Source organism: Podarcis erhardii (assembly GCF_964252035.2).
Source record: "Podarcis erhardii genome assembly, chromosome: 14".
Lineage (NCBI taxonomy): Eukaryota > Metazoa > Chordata > Lepidosauria > Squamata > Lacertidae > Podarcis > Podarcis erhardii.
The window spans coordinates 5,189,342-5,211,691 of record NC_138503.1 but is presented as its reverse complement, the minus strand read 5'-3'; the positions used below and the strand labels follow the sequence as shown (position 1 = coordinate 5,211,691).

General features: G+C 44.8%; 1 protein-coding gene across 5 annotated transcripts in view; it reads right to left on the bottom strand.

The window, feature by feature from the left end:
• Positions 1-22,350, bottom strand: part of TLN2 (talin 2) — a 183,322-nt gene that overhangs the window by 7,555 nt on the left and 153,417 nt on the right. For all 5 annotated transcript variants that reach the window (XM_081838619.1, XM_081838621.1, XM_081838620.1 and 2 more), the window contains exons 40-52: positions 20,921-21,091; positions 18,030-18,176; positions 17,536-17,637; positions 17,229-17,348; positions 15,617-15,763; positions 14,963-15,129; positions 10,699-10,882; positions 9,613-9,738; positions 9,111-9,227; positions 7,636-7,821; positions 6,467-6,574; positions 3,592-3,697; positions 2,712-2,836 (exon numbers count right to left, since the gene is read on the bottom strand). In XM_081838619.1, coding sequence (XP_081694745.1) covers positions 2,712-2,836; positions 3,592-3,697; positions 6,467-6,574; positions 7,636-7,821; positions 9,111-9,227; positions 9,613-9,738; positions 10,699-10,882; positions 14,963-15,129; positions 15,617-15,763; positions 17,229-17,348; positions 17,536-17,637; positions 18,030-18,176; positions 20,921-21,091 — 1,806 coding nt within the window. The remainder of the gene's footprint in view (positions 1-2,711; positions 2,837-3,591; positions 3,698-6,466; positions 6,575-7,635; positions 7,822-9,110; positions 9,228-9,612; positions 9,739-10,698; positions 10,883-14,962; positions 15,130-15,616; positions 15,764-17,228; positions 17,349-17,535; positions 17,638-18,029; positions 18,177-20,920; positions 21,092-22,350) is intronic.

Below are 22,350 nucleotides of genomic sequence, written 5' to 3'. Positions count from 1 at the left end.
GCTGAAACAACCACAAATGTGGGGGAATTAATTTGGCTTTTACTATACAGACTCTGAAATAATGGGAAATGAAAATATATTATGTCAGACCATCTTTCTGTCTCCTTTTTGTTTTTTTGTTTGAATTGCAGGGAAGGGATCTTTTAAACACTTGTACTATCTTTCCCCCAAAAAAACTTCCTCTGTGAAACAGTCACTCGAGATTGAGGATTAACTTTCATAAGGAAGGTGGCAGAGATTCTCAGGGTTCTAAAATGCCCCCCCCCCCCTGCCCTGCAATAGACAAACCGCCATTATTGTTTTTTGCAATGCATGGGAGCTCATATTTGAATATAGGCTCAGCAGAGATTAGCACACAGAGAAAACTGAGTTCAGCTTTGTTAAGTCACCCCTGTTTTCTGTAAGCTTGCTGCCTATTAGGTGTAGCTCAAGAGCGAAGTCATATTAAGATCTGTTGGCTGGGCCAGACCAATGGTACCAGTATCAGGTGTCTGGCCATGATCTGCCATGCGCCTCCAGATGCTTCCAAGCAAGGCAAGTAAGTGATGGATTTCCCTTCTTATTTCTCCCACTCAAGGGAATACTGCCTCTGTATGTGGGGGTTCCAGCAGACAGTCACAGCTGTCAAGCCGTAAAAGGGCCTACCCCTCCACCACAGTTTTTCTTATTCTTTTGGTTTATTTTACAAAACCAACTATGCTACAGAGGCACTGCTACCACCATGCTAGGTGGCAGGGAGCTCCAAGTCCGCCATCTTCCCACGATGCTTGAAAGAGGGAGCTTGGTTTTCTCCACTGTATGTATCCTCTGAACCAGATCAAAAGAAGCAGCAGAATCGGCAGGCAGTTCTTCTAAACCTTTAACAAGCCTCTTTGCAAACTCCGTATTGCCTCCTGCTATGTTTTCTATATATTTATATATCTCTCATCTAAAAAGTCCCCGGAGACAGAGCGGGACACTGTAGGAATGTTTGATATATAGTTGGACTAAATAACAACCTAATATATCAAACATATCACACAGAGTCCTGCAGAAAAAAGGCATCCAGCTTTGGACTCAGCTTGAAATACAGATTAGACTCAACAGCAGGAAGCCACAAGGGGGGCTAGATCTTGATAAAACCTTCCCCCGCCCTTCCTCAAACACGGTCCTCCTCCTTCAAATACTGAAGCCAGCAGGGCAAGCTAGATGGGAACCTCAGGGGCAGCAGGCTGCGCGCTTGCGGGAAGGCGGTCTGAAGGGTGGGCGGGGTGGGCAGCCCATCGCCAGAGCAGAGCATCACTGCCCTCTACCTGCATCCTAGCAGAAATCATGGAAACCCGTTTATATCCCTATCGCAGAACACAAAGCAGAGACAAACTGATTTCATTTACTCAACATTAATAACTTCTTATAAGACTTTCATGTCAGGAAGCATCTTGATAAATGGAGAATCGTATCGTAGCACCAACAGGCAGTGCCCTACACCACCGCCCCTCCTCTCAACCTTGCTGGGCAAAATGCGGAAGTGGTGATCCACTGTGATGCAGACTTTGTGCACAACACGAAGTGCAATACAGATATACAATATAGAATATCCTATATTTCTGCAGTGAGTAGTCTGTGATGTAGAAATCATCCCTTTCAAACCAGCATGCCTTTCACCTGATATTTTTACACAATGTATTCTGATTTAGCGAGGCCTGGGGCACCTGCCTCTGATCACCAGGAAATCCTTCTTGGCCACTCCTCTTGGGTTTTGCCAAATGTTCCCCCCTAAAATGTTCTATGCTGTCCCTCAAATCTCTTCTTTATTTTAAGCCTTTGCTGATAATATTGTGAGGATAATCTTTCCTTCTGGAGGGGCCTCGTTTTCTTGATATATTTCCAGGACAGAATGGTTCTCTGGAGTCCCTGGACCGCAAGAAGGACCAAGTTTGCTAGGGGAGGTTTGAGGAGATGCAAAAAAAGTGAGTCAGCCTCATGCTTAAGATCTTCTGATGTGACCCTACTCCAGACCCCACCTTCTGTATCCAGGGCAGCTGTCTACCAGCTCCATCTGGTACACAAGCTGAGACCCTACCTGACTGTCTCGCCAGAGTGGTGCATGCTCTTGTTATCTCCTTCTTGGACTATTGCAATGCACTGCAATGTGGGGCTACCTCTGAAGGTGACCCCGGAAACTACAACTAATCCAGAGACCATAACAATAACTCATCCAGAGACCGCTGAGACCATATAACACCGGTCCTGAAAGACCTACATTGGCTCCCAGTACGTTTCCGAGCACAGTTGAAAGTGTTGATGCTGACCTTTAAAGCCCTAAACGGCCTCAGCCCAGTATACCTCAAGGAGCGTCTCCACCCCCATTGTTCTGCCTGGACACTGAGATCCAGAGTCGAGGGCCTTCTGGCGGTTCCTTCACTGCGAGAAGCAAAGTTACAGGGAACCAGGCAGAGGGCCTTCTCGGTAGTGGCACCCGCTCTGTGGAACACCCTCCCATCAGATGTCAAAGAGATAAACAACTACCTGTCATTTAGAAGACATCTGAAGGCAGCCCTGTTTAGGGAAGTTTTTAATCTGTGACACTTTAATGTATTTTTAATCTTTGTTGGAAGCCGCCCAGAGTGGCTGAGGAAACCCAGCCAGATGGGCTGGGTACAAATAAATTATTATTATTATTATTATTATTATTATTATGGTGAAGTGAGCTTGCCCTGTCTCTTGCTCACCTTAGGCTTGGCTCTTGGCTTTAGCTGCTCCAACTTCTTTGCAGCAGCTTCAATCGATGCAGCAGCTCCCAGCAACTCTGTCTCGGCAATGACTGTGGGGTCCTCTGGATCTACCCATTCGGTGCCTGCATGGAGTTTTTTTAAAAGAGAAGAACCATCACACCAGTTGCTGTAGCAGCTGAAGCTGGAACAGACCATGGCTCCTGCCACCATGTCCCAAACATGATGTCAGAAGTAAAAAGGAAAAGGTGGAGTCAGGAGGGACAGCTCCACCCCATCCAACCCCCCTCCAGCTTATTAGGGGTTTGGATTGCACTGGAAGTATCCATGCTGCGTGTCACCTGGTTAAAGGGATATTAGTCATTTAATTGTATGAGGCTGAGTTGAATTATATGCAAACTTTTTATTACCTTTATGCATTTTCAGTAGTAAATATAGCCGAATCACATGCAAACTTGATTAATTAAAAACAATAATTTTGAAGCAGACACACATATTTGTTGCTTTTAGATGATGCATTTGGTTGTCCTGGCAAGTGCCATCTACACCCCCCCTCCTGTGTGTGTGTGAGAGAGAGAGAGAGTGAGTGAGTGAGAGTGAGAGAGAGAGAGAGAGAGAGAGAGAGAGAGTTCTTCTAAAATGCTGCTCATAGTTGCCACATTTTATACTTCTGTTAATTGAAAAAAACCCACCCTCTGCCTATCAGAGCAGCCTATCAAAAGTCATTAATCTAAGAGACTAAGCCTTGCAGCCATACTTCTTATTAACCCCTGTGCATATAAGGCCCAGTGAAATGAATGTGGTTGCCAGTAGATTTCTATCTCTGAGCCCAGAAGGTGAGACCATTTGCATGTTATGACAGCGGAGCAGCCAAACTCACCTTTCATTGCTTCGGCTGACTGTATGAGCTCTGTGACAGCACTAGCAACCCTCTTTGACAAGGCAGCCAACTGATGCTTCAGTTCTGGGGTGGGCTTCTGTAGAATCTGGAGGTGCAAATTAGAGTGGAGACTAACATTTTAGTCCTGTGCCAGAAGTTCAATCTTTGTTTGCTACCCAAACAGCAGCTGCTTAGGCACCATCGCTCTTTCTTTTGCAGAACAAAAGTACCCTTCCTGGGTACCTGAGCCCAGCCAATCAGGGTCCATAGAAGCATTGCTACCTCAGTGTCAATTCAGAGTGAGGGCAACCCTTCCTGGAGCAGTTCCTAATTATTTCAAATGGAGCTTCCATCAAAGAAGATCCACTTAGTTGTATTTTCCTCTAAAATAAAAAAGCTGCATATGTTTTAACCTCTCCTTACAAGGAAGGGGGCCCAACCTCCTCTTGATACAACAGCAAGTAAGGTTGTTGAGAGTGAATGAGTAGACCCACAACCTGGGAATCCTGGTATTCTGGGCAAGGGCTTGCCCAGCCCTCGCCTCCTAAACTGGCAAGGGAACTCACTGCTAGTTTGGACGTAAGATGCTTTTCTCACCCTATAATTAACCGGGCCTTAGGTATAATTCAATGGCAAATGCCGCACATAACTCTAAGCCATGATTTGTTCTAACCAGAGTTTTGTCAACAAACCATAAATTATGTCAGAGATAAGCAAACAAGCTGGTCTTCGTTTCTCCAAAGCTTAGTTCATTTCCCAACTGTTCTTGTCTTGTGCCTCTGTAGCTTCGTGAGAGTCTGGGGTGGTGTGGTGAAACAAACCATACCTAAGCTTGGTCTGGACATAATGTCAAGTCATTGTTAAAGTGAGATATGGTTTGTAGGTCATTGCAATTTGATGCCAGAAAACGAGCCATGGTTAGTCTATTGGACTGAGTTGGGATATTCGAATAAACCACACTTTGGTGAAACCAACCAAGTTATATGTGAACTGAGCAACAGCAATCTCATAAGATGCATTCGTATCTTAAGGTCCAAATCAGTTTTTGGTTATGTCCCAGTGCTGAGGCAGAAAGGTAAATTATTGAAGGCTGGCTTTAAAAATATCTAGCAAATCCCTTTTGAGCAATCAAGCTGCTGAATATAAATGATTCTGCTGAGTAGGTTCCTGTAATGATATTTAAAAGGTTTCATTCTTCTCACACTGTTTGCCTTGTTAGTGACAGGTGATAACACAACTGTGCCTTTTGTTTCTGCTTTATCTCTATTCCAACACATGCCCATTAATTCAATTTAACAAGAAGCTTTACAATACATGTAAAGCAAAATACAAAATACATGGTCCGCTTGTGCTCATCATTGTGCGGGCAATGTAGACGTTTCTATTCAGACGGCTTAATGGCCAAGAGGGAGCTTCTGGCAATTCACTGGCGTGATTGGACTCACAAATTACTTAGATGCAGCTTTTTGGAACCCACACCCTGTATTGCTCAGAGTTAGAATATCAATGGAAGACCACAATGTTCAGGGAGGGGGAATGGCAGAGGTGACCTTACTAAGAGATAAGCCAATGTGATCACTTCAGCTGGGAGATTCTGGGTGCCACTGGGAATGGCAGTGTGGGAATCAGGCACAGCCAACTCATCAAGTCTATCAGGGCCGGCCCAATACATTTTGCCTCTTGGGGCAAACCAGAAAATTGTGCCTCCTCTGCTGCCCCTGCCCCCTCCTCACCTGCCACTGCCTGAGGCTACTGGAGGTTCCTTGGGGAAGCCGTGGAGTGAAGGGGGGATAAAAAAGGAGGCCGAAGAGCAGCAGATGGTAGTGGCAGCAGAGGTCCTGCATGGGCAACAAATGCAGGAGGCAGTGAATGGTACACTCTTGTGCTCCCCAGATCTGCCACCCCTCCCAGCTGCCCCCAATCTGCCTCAGGTGACTGTCTCACTGAGCCTAATGCCTGGGCCAGTCCTGGAACTTAAACCCTCTGCTGCTGCACAACGCCTGGGTTTGTTTTAATAAGGTTTCCTGCACCCAATACTAGCTGTTACATGGTGCTACTGTTTGAAGTTTCTTCCCCACGCACCAAAAAAATATCTTTGAGCAGCCGTGGATCATAGAAATGTAGAAATTGCCCTTACTCTGAGTCAGATCACTGATGGCTAGAATTGCATTTTACCAGCTTGGGTTGGTGTTGCCCATTCTCATCACATCCAGTCTTGACTACTGTGGTGCACTTTGCTACTTAGAGACAGTCTAGACATTTTACCAGGTGCAAAATGCAGCCATTCAAAAAGGTAGTGGGGCTGTGTGACACCATTATCTGGTTGATGGCCTTGTTAAAATATGCTGTCATTTGGTGCTGCTGGTTTTCATATTGTGGCCATTTCTTCTGGAAGCTTTTGTAACTTATCTGTTTTATTACTGTTTCAATTTGTATTTCAAAATTCACCCTGAGCAAATTTTATTCAGGAAGACAGCAAACAAATATTTCAAAGTTAATTAATAAATCAAATTTATAAATAAACAACAAATCTAGAACATTCCCCCCACTCTGACAGGCAGTGGCTCCCCAGCATACGAGGCTTTTTCTGTCACCTGTTACCTGATCCATTTTAACTGGAGATGAAGAGGACCTGGAACATTCTGCATGCAAAGCAGATGTCCTACCACTTCCTCCCCTGCACAATGTACAAAGATGAGGAAGAACACAATCCTTCCAGGTTGGTACCCTCTGACCAAGAGATGCTGGTCCTTTGCCTCTCACAACAACTCAGGAAATCACAATGCTAACCACAGCAGTCATCACAAACTAGCCCCAACATACCTTTGCTGTCCTTTGGCAGAGGTATAGAGGGGGCTTTCCCCTTGTCCCTTACCATGAGAACATGTTCCAGCAGCTCCAGGTATCCCAGGGTGCACTCTGTTCCGTAGCGGAGAGCTCTTGTCCGGACGTCTTCGCTTACGTCGTGGTGGTACGAAGCTTGCTAAGGATGCAAAAGAACATGCTTAGGCAAGAGAGGCAGTGATGATGCTATGTTAAAATTCTTCATTTAACAAGACAGCACAATTAAAAAGAAAACCTAGTATATGAAAACATAATCACTCTAGCAGGACTTGAAAAGGGAAAGCTCTGGCTATAGTCACCTAGTCTTGGGGTAGACATGCATAAGATTGCACAGTCAATAGACAGGTAGATTAAAAAGAGAACTCTGTTTTTTGAAGCAATGTACAGGAACACTGTCAGTGTTCCCAAAGCAGGCACATACAGAGAGCATCCACTAAAATAATTTAAGAGTACTGCTACTAAGTATTTATGTAGCACTTTGGAGTATTCAAAGCACTTTTCACACGTTATCTTGCTGTAATCCAGAGATTTCCAAACTTTTCATGTTGGTGACACACTTTTCAGACATGCATCATTTCGCAATGCAGTAATTCAGTTTTACTAGCAGACCGGAGGTTAAACTAACCCCTTTCCAGCCCTGGGAAGAGCGGGGAGCATTCGTGTGACACACCTACACACTGCACCGGACACACTAACGTGTCACAACACTGTGGAAAGCTTTGTTGCAATCCTTAAATATAATCTGTAACAAAGTGTTAGCATTATAATTCCCTGGTTGCAATATTAAATTTAAGATTAAAAATTAAAATCTAAATTAAAATAATGTTATCTATCTATCTATCATCTATCATTATCTATCTATCTATCATCTATCTATATCATCTATCTATCTATCTATCTATCTATCTATCTATCTATCTATCTATCTATCTCACCAATGACCTCATTTCAACTTTCAGTCTTAAAAGCAGAAAAAAACAACCAAAATGGGTCAACAAACAACAAAAACTTATTTTCACTTATTTAAAGGTTATTTAAATACAAATCTGTTTTGCAAGAACAACATCCTTTCATTCAGGTATTTTCCAGAAAGATCAACCCAAGCAACCCAGACCAACATACCAGTACCAGGATTTTTGGGGGGAGAGGTGTTCAAAGAGAAGAGCAAAGCTCCCACCCAGCTCAGCGATGCGTCTGTACCTTGCAAGCTGTCAGCATGTCAGCTACAGCTTTGCGGCTCAGGTTGGCTGTGGCAATCACGTCCTCCTGTCGGCATGAGTTCCCAGCTGCTACGGCTTTGGCTGTCGCCATGGTGATGCCTTTCGTCATCCGGATCGATTCTTCAGGTGATGAGTTCTTTTCAGGAATATCTTTTGACTGAAACACCTACAAGCAAGCCCCCAGCCCCAAACACGTTTGGTTTGGAAGGGTTAAACTCTGGCGTGGAAACAGCCTCCAAAATGTCAAAAAGCAAGGCATTTAAGTGGAAAACAGCTGGTTCCCCCCCCCACCTCAAACAAAATAATCTCCCAGAGAAGAGGTTTATGTTCGATATTCTTTGGACAGAACCACACATGTCTCCACTTGGACACAGGAACCAGCCACTTCCTTCATTACCCGTCCATGTCACCCTTCTCTTTGCTCCCACTTAAATCTGGTTTCCAGAAGCGGGTCTTTTCTTCCTCCAATGTTAGAGGGCCTGCACTACATCCATTCAGCAGTACACCTGACTTACCCCACCAACATGATAGCATAGAAGGTACCAAGATGGGAATCTCATGTACAGCGGCTGAAGAAAGCCACTCCTAAATCAGAGTCATATTAGACATGGACCAATGACAGCCTACTATGTCTACTTGCCACCCACAGGATGATGGTTCCAGTTCTATGGGCAGAAGGAAGCCAGTCTGCACACTGTAGCAGCCAGATCTACAGTATTTCTTTAATGAAATGCTAATGCCTCCCTCCACCCCAACAACTTTGCATAATGATTTATATCAGGGATGGGAAATCTGTGGCACTCCAGGTGATGAGGGACTACAGCTCTCATAATCCCTGACCACTGACAATGCTGGCTAGAGATGACTTGCTCACAGACTTCATTTAAAAATAAAAATAAAATCACAGCCTCTGAAGCAGCCTTTGCTGAGTGGGTGCCTTTTCAATTAGAATTGAAAATAGCCATACAAACAAATTTAAGTTACAATAAAACAGCAATTAAGTACAGCAAAAAACATGCAGACATAACTATTTTACAGCATAATCCTATGCATGTCCGCTCAGAAGTTAAGTATCAATGAATTAAATGAGACTTACTTCCAATTAACTGTTGTAGGATTGTAGTTTAAACATTTTAACATTGTGCTGAACACTGCTTTAATTTCCTGGTTGTTTTTATTACTTAAAAAATGGTTACTGATGTGTTAATTTTGTAAATTGCCTGGAACTAAATCTGGTGGTGGGGTGCACATATTTTTATAATGTAGACATGCACAGCATTGCACTGCAAATTTTACAAAAGCTGAACCGCGCTGTATGAGGACAGAACAGGAGCTGGCCTGAAAAATAGCTGCAGTAATCCTCAGCTTATTTATTTTTAATGCATTGGCTCGGGGACCTAGAGTTTGCTTGCTACTTCTAGAGATTTTGCAAACATCATTATACAAAGCCTTTACCGTGAGTTCTTGCTTGATGTACTCAATCGTAGCCTCCAGCGCTCTTGTCCCTCGCGTAGCTTCATCTTCTACAGCTTTCACAGTCTTCAGTAGTGATGTGACGTTTGTTACCATTACCTGGAAAGTCAGGAGAAGGAAACTGCTCAAGTGCCAGCTCTCATCACAGAATGCTCAAGCAGCCAACCTGCCTTTGTAAATTATCCCAACAGTATCAAACTAAGCTTCAATAGACAAGTGGGGAAAACTCAGGAGAAGCAGGCACAGACCCCAGAACACTCCAAGCAGCCTTTGGAAGGCACAGCCCATAGAATGATTCCTGCCACTCCCCAGAGGAGGAAGAGACATGGTGGTGGTGATAAGTGACTCCCTACAGAGTGTGTGGATGTAATTTCAGAGCCTTTGTCTGCGATCTTTGAGAGTTCTTGGAGAACAGGTGAGGTCCCTACCGAGCTCAGATGGCCAGGTGTGGAACTTGCAAATGGAAAGACAACACCTTTCTTACCTTTGCTGCTCCCTTGAGCTGGTACATGGATGGGTCATCTGCAGGCTTGCTGGCGGCTCCTTTGGTTGCACCTATGAGGTCAGACAAGGCCTTTGCCACATCCTTAATAGCATTGATCAGCACAACCTGGAAGGATGGGAAGAAAAAAACGTTGAGATACTGTGGCACTTTGCAAGCTTCAGAAGAGATGAAATGTAAGCGGGGTGTACATCTCAAGATGCACACAAATGAATGTGAAAGTGGTACTTCTGGTGTATTCACACAAGCTTCTCAAGCCTTGGCTTCTGTCTGAATTGCTGGTGACTTCATAACCACACTAGTTATAAAATGGTTTCAGGCTCCTAAAGATGTTGCTTTCCTGCTCAAGAAATGTTTTAATGCCAGATCCATTATGGCTGGAGGTACCAGGTGATCATCTGTATATGTAGGAATTGGGGTGGGTGTGTCCCAAAATATGACAGTGGCTTTGAATTCATAGAAAGGGGTTCTACTCACACTGAGCCTCAGGTCTCTTCCCAGGCCATGTCTCCCACTGGCCCTAATTCGCACTTTCTTCATGTACTTCTGATTGGCTGAAATTTGACTTTGAAGTACCATAAAGCCTCTTGCTTGCCTGGACTGATGATGGAAGTGTGTATGTGTATGTGTCACCTCTGACATTTATGTGGCTGGACTGATGTCTACATCTGTTGCTTCATTCATTTACACCTTTGGCCCTGCCTGCTACTGGCATGTGGCCTCTCAAGAGGATACTTGGCCCTCATACCAAAGAAAAAAGGTTCCCCTGTCATAGGAACAAAAGAACAGCCTGCTGGATCAGGCCAGTGGGCCATCTAGTCCAGCACCCTGTTCTCCCAGTGGCCAATGAGATGCCTGTGGGAAACACACAAGCAGGATTCAAGCACAAGAGCCAGAAACTGGTATTGAGAAGCATTACTATCTCCAACTATGGAGGCAGAGCATGGCCATCATGGCTAGGAGCCATCAACAGACCTCCACTGTCCAGGTCGAAGGTAATATATATATATTGACCTTGGGACAGAGCATCTCAGGAAGCTGAAAACTGCCAGTGCTGGACCCTCTCACCTGTGTTTCTGGGTCACCTGATCCCAGGCTGGCTGCTCCCAGTTTCACAACCTCGGCCAGCTGAGTGATGGTGCTTGCGGATGACTGTGCTGCTTGAGCAAGCTTCTCCTGGCTTGAGGCAGCCCCAGATACCAACAGCTTTGTGTCTTCAACCAGAGCTTTTGCTGTCTTCAGAATATTTTCCCTGGAAAAAGACAAGAGGGAGGTGGGATGGAAGAAAGAGAAGACTCAATTGGTATTCATCTGCACTGTTGCAGAGGACCTGCAAGAGCTTTTAAGATAACCCTCCCAAGGAAAAGGTTGCAAAGTTAAGTTTGAGCAGATGGATTCGCTTTCTAAGCTTTCTACACAAGTTGCCAATGACTTCCCCTTTGGGAGGGAACCATTTAAGTGCATGGAATGTGGAAAAAGCTTTAGCTGGAAGGGAAACCTTGCCAAACCTGGAATGTGCTGTATGTGTAAAGTGTGTAGAACAGGTGGAGAACCTCTGGCTCATCAGCTGCTGCTGAACTACAGCTCCCATCGTCCTCCCCAACCTTTTGGGCATGCAGGTGTTGACAGGAGCAGAGTCTCAACAACATCTGGAGGTGTGCCCCACCATTTTTCTTTGTTGACTAAATAGTCTGGTATGAGACACTCTGATATGGACCAAGGAAAGATCTGTATTGCTTCACATCTGCACCATCCATTTAAAGCCCTCTTATACTACTTTAACAGCCATGGCTCCCCCTCAAGTTCCTGGGAACAGTTCCTGGGAACCGTTGTTTCTTAGGGGTCTTGGTCTCCTAACGAATCTCAGCAATCTTACCAAACTACAGTTCCCAGGATTCTTTCTGGGAAACCACAGCTGTTAAAATGGCATAAGAAGGCTTTAAATGGACTGTGTGGATGGTCATTCGGTACATACCATATGTTTTGTAAGGAAACAAAACAATGGAGCCAGATGTTATATGAAAGGAACTGGGATCCAGGGGAAGTTTCTGCCATTTCCCACTGTGGCCCATCTCATGCTGCTCTGGAGGGCTCTCCAACCCTCTGGAGCAGGTTTTCAAGGAGCAAAAGGGCTTGAGGGTGAAGGGGTGATCAGCGAAATATGTGGCCTTCCACACTGACTGGTGGGAGTGTTCTGCTACCTCAGAGGATGCTGCTGGCCAGCAAACACTTAGGATGAGATGTGATTGAAATGCCTATACCTGTACCTTATGTCATATTTTGTGCAAAAAATCCCTTGGTGGAGCATTAAAATATTTTAAAGAAAAGAAAGAAAATATAAATGCTGCCCTAGCAGCACCTTAAGTTTGCCAGATGGGTTACTGGTGTTTGACTTTTTTTTTTTTTACTCCTTAGCCAATTGATTGTGTTGTTTTACACGTAAAAGGATAAAGTCCCTCCTGCTGCAATATTCACTAGACTCTACTGCGTCCTTAGCATATTAACTTCATTTGTAGGCTGCCAATAACAAAAACTTTTTCATATGCCACTGTGTCCATTACACCCAGTGGAAGGATTCATAGCAGCCCCCAAGACTTTGCTCACACACTTCAAAGCACATCTTTGCAACTGCAAGCACTAATAGCATGCTCTTAAAATAAGCAAGGTGCTGAGATTCTCAGGAAGCTGAGTCTTATGTCTCTGACAAACCCATGGTTCACAAAACAATGAACTGGTTCTTGAGTGAAATGCTGTAACTTTCAAACAAGGGAGTTCTGGCCTGCTTTCTGATATGGAAATGGGTGGAACTGGTAACACAACATTAAAAACCACCAGGTCCCGCCATTTCTCAGCTCTTCGCTGTGAGTGTGCTGCCACCGTCTGGTGAATGAGAAGAGTGGGAGAGATTTCACCTGAACTTTGAAGTTGCAGAGGTGGGCAGGAAGCATTTTGACAGCAGTGAGAGCGTGACCACCCCATACCAATTCCAAGAGAAGGGGCTGGCCATTTGCTGAGGTTCCATGGGTGCCTGAGCATGGCCAAAGTAGAAAACCCACCACCAAACATTCCTGGAAGATGCTGTGCAGGGCAAAATGGGGTCCTAGCCAATGGACCAGATACTCCAACTAGCAGGACACATCTAAGTTCTGTGAACAAGAAGACACTGTCCCTGTTATGATATGAGCTCAGAACACCACTGCTTTACTGGTTTATTGAGTTGTGCAAATTCTGTGAGCAATTTTGCATATAGGGAGCCAAGAAGCAAAATGTAGTGATGCCAGAGACATATAAATACTGTTCTCCCCCAAATAGATACAATAGAACTGCCAAGAGAATAATTCTAAAAGCAGTTCTCTGGAATTATAATGCTCTGTAGGATGAAAATGAGTAGAAACTTAACCAAACTATTTTAAGCGATTTCAGCATGACAACAAGGGCTAGAGGCATGTTTCAAAAGTCAAAACCAAGGTTCCTGGCATTTTTAAAATGCTATTACTGTATACAGTGATACCTCTAGTTACAGACTCGATCCGTTCCGGGGTGCCATTCACACCCCGAAGAGTCCGTAACTAGAGCACTGCTTCTGCGCACACACGCGCAGCAAAACCCAGAAGTATACACTTCTGGGTTTGCCGCGTTCGCAAGCTGAAAAGACGCAACATGAGCCTAACGCAACACGAGGTATGACTGTATTCTGCACTGTGGACCATACACCCCCACATGAGAGCAACAGAATACTAGGCTCATTTCACGGATCAGGTGGTAATTCAAGTTCTCTTTACAGCCAAGGCACCAGGTGTTCAAACAGTATAAAAACTCATAAAATATGTGTATGGGGGGACCCTAACTTAGGCAAAAGGAGATCCCTCGGTTTACTGGTTAAATATACCTCTAGCGTCAGTTTTCTCTACCCATATTTATCCTATCCAAAAAACAGTGCTGCTGCTAGCCTGATCTTGTTTTGTGCCTGGAACAGAATCAGTTTATTATTCTGAAACCAATGGCTTGGAACATGTTTTCCAAAAACAGCAACAAAGCTTTATTGAGTCTTTTTGCATTGAAAAGTACAATTTCAGAATGATCCAAAAAGCTGAGGAAGTTTCAGAATACCCCAAATGTCCTTCAGGGCTTTCTGTAGAAAGCTTTCATTAAAGTGGAATTATGCATTGAAGGGAAATAAATAGAGAGAATATTTTAGAACTGCCTTTCCTAATAGGTTTTTCAAGCCATTTGCTTATTGGGCTCCTTCCCAAAGAGACTTTTTCATCCCAGACACAGTACGGTTTTGTGTCTTTCAGAATCACTATGGATTTATTATTATTTTTGGAGTAAAAGTAATGGAAAGCAATTTGAAAACAAGAGGCACTTTTTCATCAAGAACTGCTGTTTGAAGCTTGAAACAGACAATGGTTTATAAGAGCTCTGGGAGAGACTTCCTTTCTCCTGGCAAATGCAGATGTTTCATCTGTTCCACTTTAGTTTTCGGTTAGACAGGTTTGGAAGGCTTCTGAATAAAAACCTGTACAACTTATTTGATAAATGGGATAGGCCTAAACAATGCACACAGAGCCATCCTTGAGCTACTGACCATGCTGGCTGGTGCAGATGGGAACTGGGAATCCAACTTCTCAAGAGTCAAAGGCTGGCCACACTGATATGTGCAAAAATCCATGGTAACATATTGGTCTACTCAGAACAAGGTTCATTTGCACTTCCATATATGCATTTGTGGCAGGTTGTGATGCCCCGGGGAAGAGTACAGATTTGCTGTGGGGGTGGGAGTGGGGCAGCTGAACTGAGAGCTAATGCATGGGGAATCATAGAATCATAGAGTTGGAAGAGACCACAAGGGCCATCGAGTCCAACCCCCTGCCAAGCAGGAAACACCATCAGAGCACTCCTGACATATGGTTGTCAAGCCTCTGCTTGAAGACCTCCAAAGGAGACGACTCCACCACACTCCTTGGCAGCAAATTCCACTGTCAAACAGCTCTTACTGTCAGGAAGTTCTTCCTAATGTTTAGGTGGAATCTTCTTTCTTGTAGTTTGGATCCATTGCTCCGTGTCCGGGGAGGGTGACTGAGCTGAGGTTAGGAGTGGAGAGGCCTCACTCTGACCAGGAAGCTTTGAGTTCTTCTACCATTCACTGACTGCATCTTTTCAGTCTAGATGGGATCCCTTTTGAACTCAATTTTTAATTTCATGTCAGAGCACCTTACATCCTCCCTGAAAACTCTTCCAGGGTTCCTGCAGCCTATGGTTCAGTTTTGCCTCTGACAGCCCGGCCCCCTTTGGACATGCCCCTGGTCTGAAATCTTGCGGCCACACTGACCTGTGGTCTGCAAATGATTCGTTGTTCTCAGCATTCAGCGTTCCGGCCGTGGCAAACATGATGGTGGTGTCCAGGTCAGCGATGATGCCTGAGACGGCGCTAGCAGCCGTGATACACGCCTGGGTGCCTTTGTTGCCTGCCTGCAGGGCTGACAGAACTAAGGACACCTGTCAAGAGGAACAAGCAAAATCCTACTCAGAGCAGACCCAGTGAAATTAATGAACACAATTAACTTAGGTGCGTTCACTTCACTTTCACTAGGACATAGCTGGACACAACCCGTAATAACAATAAATAAACAACACTATGGTGTAACCCAGCAGGATGTCATGATAGCGAGAGATTTCAACCTGCCCTTAATATTGAGGAGGTTCCCTTTTAGAAGTCTCTATGGATGCCTTCCAAGTATTTGAGGATGCTTCCAAGCACCTACTATAAGAAGGAGGTATTGATACCTGACTTAGCAGGTGATGGCGGCAGCAGCGGAGGCAAAGTGAGATTACTGGGGTGCTTTGGTGTGGGCAGGCTGCCCCTGAAACCTGCTTCTGACCAAGGATTGCTACAACCCTGTCTTAGAAGAGGACATTATTCTCAGTGACGCACTGGGGACCAGGAGGTATCTAAGCTCACACCGCTGAAGTTGAGGGCACCCACCTTCTCGCTGACCGCCCGAGCACACTCTATCAGCTCCCTCTTGGTGTAGCTATCTGTGGGACATATCTGTAGAGCACCAGCCTTCTGGACCAGGAAGATGCAGCTGTGGCCAAGTTCCTGAACCCGCGTTCTGATCTGGAAGCCTATCTGGATAGCCAAGTGGTTGGTGTGGAGAGGAACAGAGTGGAGGAAAAGGAAAAGGAAAAGAAAGTGTTGCAAGTTATTTGTAAAGGAGGTAAAGGCAGCAGTGTTAGGCAAACCTTGGCACACCACTTTGATGCATTTCCCTATTATGGAACTGTTCCTGGACAGGTTTATAAGATGCCCTTATGACAAACCTGATGAGTATGATTTGAGGGACAGGGCCTTTTCAGTGTAACAGGGCCTTCTCACTGGCAGCACCCTTTTTATAGAACTCCCTCCCGATGCAGATCCAATTGTCTCCCACTTATAATTGCTTTAGGAGACAGCTGAACACTCAATTATTTTTCCAGGCGTTCAGTACCTAGCAGAAGTGGCCACATCTCTTTAGCAGTTGCACAGTTCTACACTGAGGTTAATAATAATAATAATAATAATAATAATAATAATAATAATAATATCCTGCCAGGTGAGGAATGGCTAAAAGAAGGTATAGGGATGCCATGATGAATTGATAGCAGTCCAAATCAAAGCTGCTGGTCTTCATGGGTCTCTTACTTTCAATTGGTTAACTGCAAGTGCACCAAAAAGTGCGTCTTTCCACACTGAAGGTTCCTGCTTGCAGAATTGCTATTACTGCTACTTATACCCAGTACTTGAATTACAGGATGGAGGGCAGGTTCAGAGGGCCCCCACACCCTTTCCACGGACTCCCGCTAGCTACTGCCTGTTAGCAGGACATGGGGTACTGCACTTTGATTAAAATTAGCACAATCTGGTTTGCTTACAGGCCAGCCTACTTTTCCTACCCAGAAAGCCAGTGTGGTGCAGTGGTTAGAGCAGGCTTCCTCAACCTCAGCCCTCCAGATGTTTTTGGCCTACAACTCCCATGATCCCTAGCTAGCAGGACCAGTGGTCAGGGATGATAGGAATTGTAGTCTCAAAACAACTGGAGGGCTGGGGTTGAGGAAGCCTTTAGCCATAAATGTCACTGGGTGGCCTTGGTCAAGCCACCGCCTCTCAGCCTAACCTACCTCACAAGGTTGTTGTGGGGATTAAATGAATAGAACCATGCATGCCAGCTTGAGCTCCTTGGAGAAAAAGGAGGCATGTACATGTGACAAAAAACAACAAATGAACAGATAATAAATAAATTCAAGCATTGCTTAAATTTATATTCTGCCTTTTTATTGGCTTGCTCAAGACAGCAGGCAAAACCCCAACTTTGCACAAATCAATGACACCAAATCAACACCCCTGTGATGACAACAGAGATAATCAAGAGGCAGAGGATTTTTCTGCACAAGCATCAAAGTTCCAACGGGGGGGGGGGCTAGTTTCTTTGGGGCAGCAATTTAAGAACAGAGGGGGGGGGCAGAAGGAGAACTCTGATGTTGCCTGGGCCCTCCCCCCAAAGTTAGTCCCATCCCTGCATGCTTATTAACCCCAAACAAGACCAAGGGCTCAATACCTCCTCCGGTTCTGCTGTAGCGGCTGCCATCCGTCCCTGGAACGCCAAGTGACCGTAGTCTGTGGTCATTTGCGAGGCGAGTCCTCCCAGCTCCTCTGGATTAGTAACCGCCTTCGTCATCTGAAGGAATGTGAAGAAAGAAGAGGTGAACATGCCTCACTTACGCTACATTGTGAGAACAGGATTCTGAACTAGATTTTCCTTTGGTCTGATCCAACAGATGGATCTTCTTGGGTTCCCAAAGGCTTCCACTGGCCATCACTTAAGGTGCACCTCAATGCAATTTGCTGCCATCAACAGATCTTACCATTTCTTGGGCTGTCACTGCAATGGCTTTGGAGTATTTGACTACGGTGGTCTGATAGTCAACGTAAGTTCCATTGGGTTCTGGTGGTGTGCCCTCATCCAGCTGCAAAGGGGGTTGAAGAGGAAGAAGAAAGGTGATCAAAATGGCAGGAAATCTAGACCCTGTTCCCGTAAGTGGAAAAGGTCTACTGTAACCAGAAAACCCACAATGACTGACCTAAATTATGCAAAATAGGAATGGTATCATTAGTGCCTGGGACTGAGGGGTGGGAGTCTGCATGTGTCTCCCCTCTCCCCCCAAGTCCTTGAAGCACAGACACCTCAATCTGTTATACGGCTACCAAGGAAGGCAATTATTGATATACCATAATCAACAACAAGTTTTTGATAGCTGCAACCTCAATTTGAGTCTTCCTGGGTGCTTTGGGATAATCACATATTCCAGGGGCCTTGGGAAACAGCAATGAGAAGGGATCCCAGGTGACTCTTACAGACCTTGCTCATGGCTTCAGCTATGGAGTCCACCATGTTGCCCACCATCCCTACTTCGCTGGCAGCTTCATTCAAGGTAACCATGATATCATCCACCGCTTCCTTCATCAGCTGGGCAGCTTCCGTGATGGCATCGTGAGTGTGTGAAGCCTGAAATAAGATGATGGAGAAAACATCTCCCTCTTTCTTTGACACAACTGAAACACATCCCAGGGTCCCTTCTGTTGAAAAACACAACTTTTGTGTGATGGCCGGCATGGAGACTTTTTCAAAAACCATATATAATATATATATATCAATCAAAATCACTTTCCTACCTGAAAAAAGGCTTCCCATGTGGGAACACAGAAAATAGGAGTTGACATCCACAGCTTTGTCTGCTCTGTCCACCTTCACAGCATACATTTGATGTACAATACCACTTTAATCAGTCATGGCTTCCCTCAAAGAATTATGGGAGCTGAAGGGTGCCAAGAATTGTTAGGAGGAGGCTCCTATTCCCCTCACAGAGATACAACCCCCAGTTTCCTGCAAAGAGGGATAGGGGGTCAGCGAACAACTCTCAGCAGCCTCAACAAGCTTCATCTTCCTGATCTCTTTGTGGGTTTAAAGTGGTATCATCATGCTTTAAATGTATGGTGTGAATGTGGCCTCTGTGCCCCTCAACATTTGCCTCCTGAGGAGGCCTGCTCAATAGTAGGGCTGCTGCTGAATGACTCAAGGGATGTGAGCCTTGGTGTGTTAAAGAGAAAGGAGCCTAGTTTTAAAAGTAAAAAAGCAATTCTTTTTTAAAAGGTTCCATTCCCCTTCCAGTCTCCACTCCCCTGATTTGAGACTTTAAGACTAGACTTCCTACTGACACGTTTAGTTTTTTCTTAAGGCAATTACAGTGTTTGCTTCATGATCTCATTGCGGGAGACGACTGTCAGACAGGGGTGATTACTGAAGGCAGGATTTTTTAATTACACACGTTTGTCTAAGGGCCATTAAAGAATATCTCCTGAGTCTCTCATCATCCATCACCATTCATGCTTGATTGCTCACAAGGACTGTATTTTTTAGATCCCCAGACATGCAAATCATCTCTCCTCTGAAAGCATCTTCTGACAAAGTAAAATATTTGAGGGAAACATGAATGGCTGGTCTACACAGGCAGGAGAATGAGGTGGTAAAAGCGCTGAAATCCCTGACTGCTCCTCTGAAAACAGAAAACTAGCTCAGTAAGAACAAGGGCTAGCCTGGAACCAGTCTCCCTGACATGCTAGCTTTCCATTTCTGGGAGTTTGTTATATAGGCTAGCTTTCAAAAATGGGATCCCTTCCTCCCTGCCATTCTCATGGTCTGGAATGGCACAGGTCATTCTACCTCCTCAAGAGACTTCATGCTTAGATGCAAACTTCAGAACTTATCCTTTAACAAAAACAACAGCACACTAAACCACAATGCTAATGGGCCTGCAAGCATCAGTGGCTTAATCAGTGTGATTAACAGGACAATATTTTTGTGTAATTAAAATCTTCCCACCAATTAAAATCAACCGGAAGGGCCATAGCACAGTAGCAGGGCCTTTGCAATGTTGAAGCTTCTGGTTCTCGCGACTGCAGAAGGTCCCAGATTCAGTTCCTGGCAAAGTCTCCAACTAAGATGCGAAGGAATAGACTCTTCTCTGCCAGACACTCTGGGAAGCTGTTGACTATCAGAGGGGACAATACTGTGGTAGATGGATAAATGCTCCATAAAGGTGGCTTCCCATGTTGCCATTGGGGCAATTTTAAACACACTGTGGTTCCAACCTTGGCTCTCCTTTTCCAGCATCAGCAGGGAGAGATGGCAGAGCTTTTGAGGGGAGCTGAACAGGAAGATGCTTATGGGGCAAGGAGTTCAACATTAATTGACTGGCAAAGCTGAAACCAGTCTATTTTTACTCTCATAGACATTTGTGTAGGAATTCAGAGGGCAGGATTAACTGTTATGCTGAACATGCCACAGCTTAACAGCCCAGGAAACTGGAAGCCCTCCTAGGCAATAATTATTGAGTGCCTTGCGGAAAGGAAAGGAGGGCAATCCTCAGCTGTCTGGTGGTTCCTTCTGAATCTTCCTCTGATGCTGGAATGTGGCGGCTTTGCCACTGATCCCATGACATGGCCTCAGCCAAACAGGGACAGTCTAATGGCTTGAAATGTGGTGCAAGAGTCTTATCCATATTTCCTAATTCAGGCAGAACTCTTCTCTGCTTATACTCACAAGTTTCTCTTTTTTTTTTAAACAAAGGTATGCAAGCTTAAAACCTTTCAAATCCACCATCCAAATCTGATAAAATGATGACTCCTTTGGACTGGAGAGACCCAGGTTAAAATTCTGCTGCAAAGCTGACTGTTCACCTACTCAATTGGATTTGGGAAACTTGTATGACGATCAGTTGCTGTGATCAAATCAGATCACCACCACCACACAATTTACTGGTGCCAAATTAGTCTACAGGAGTAGTCAGTGTGCTTCCCTTCAAATATAATTAGACATGGAGATGCCTTATACAGAGTCCATCTAGCTCAGCAATGGCTATAATGACTGGCAGTGGCTCTCTAAGGCTTTCACAGACCTATTGGAGGTAGCAGGGATTCAACCTGGGACCATCTAAATGTAAATATGCGCTCCATCACTGAGCTATGGACCTTCCCCTTCTATCATATGCTTGATCACTGGCCATCCTGGCTGCGGCTGATGGGAGTTGGAGTCCTACAACAATTGGAAGGTAACACATTTGCTATCCCTGGGAGAAAAAGGGAATACTTTTGTGGCTTGATGAACAGTGCGATAGGGAACAGGCAGGGCCCTCTCTTAGGACGTCACCTCTAAATATCAGCATTCAATTAGTCATCCTGAGGGTGGCCTACCTTGGGGTTTCCTCCCCCTTCTTTGGCTGCATAGAGCATCTGGAGGGCAGATTCCGCCAGAGTCTTGGTCTGGTCCAATAAGGTCATTTGTTGCTGGTGGTTCATCAACTTGGATACCACACCGACAGCAGCAAGAACCAGCGGTTCAAAGTAGCTGGCTACCTGCGTCACCTAAGGGAGGAAAGGAAAGAAGGCAACGGAATTCATTCAATGTGGCTATGCAAAGACCTCATTTGTCTCATCATGCATTCATTTTAAAAAAACCACCATGCATCTGTTTACCATTTGTCATCTATTTAAATGTAATTCATCTTGTTTTTCTACATTCATATATTTCATTTGCTTATTTAAGCATTTCTGTGCTGCCCAATGAGCCATGTCCTCAGGGTGGTTAGAGTGCTGATGTTTATGACTTGGGCAGCTGCCATTTTGTTTTCCCAGAAGGCCTCAGACATTATGTACTTCAAGAGCACCAACAAGCTGCACTAACAATCACAAAACAACCCCTCCACAGTGCCACAAATCCAACTTAATGGTGTAACATTGGAAAGTGTCAATCACTTTTCCTACCTGGGCTGTTATCTTTCCACTAGGGCTGAGATTGATGCCAAAATCCAGCATCCCCTGAGCTCTGTGAGTGCAGCTTTCTCCCAAGTGAACTGCAGAGTGTTTGAGGACTGGGGCATTCGCAGGGAAACCAAAATGCTTGTTTACAAAGCTATTGTACTACCAACTGTACTGTACGCTTATGAAACATGGATCACTTATAAACGCCATCTCCAACTCCTTGAAGATTCCATCAATGGTGTCTCCGGAAATTTTTACACATCACTTGAGAAGACAGGCAAACTAATGTCAGTGTACTGGAAGAAGCAAAGATCACCAGTGTCGAAGCAATGCTTCTTCAACATCAACTTCATTGGACTGGTCATGTTGTTCAGATGCCTGATTATAGCCTTCCAAAGCAACTACTCTATTCCCAACTTAAGAATGGAAAGCGAAATACCGATGGACAACAAAAGAGATTTAAAGACGCTCTCAAGGCAAAGCTAAAAAATTGTAGTATAAGCACTGATAACTGGGAAATACTAGTCTACTTGGAGTTAGATACCATCTGTGTATCGTTTTCATATAATTACATTTTTTTTCACCTTTGGCTTTGGCACAGGATCATAAAATAATAAAAATACAGAAGCAAATGACCAAATAGTGAATAGAATTAATTGCTCTAAAACACGTGGGCTAAACAAAGTAGTTTTCTGCAGTCAGCAGAACTTCAAAATGGCTGCCTGGTTAATTGTGCCTCACAGGCGCTCTGCTGCCCTCAGTGGATCCCAAAGCTGCCTCCCCAAGTCAGCGTTCTTTTCACGAATTTGCCTCAGACCAACAACATCCCTTTTCCCCAGAGTGGCCATTTTGGGCCTTCCAAC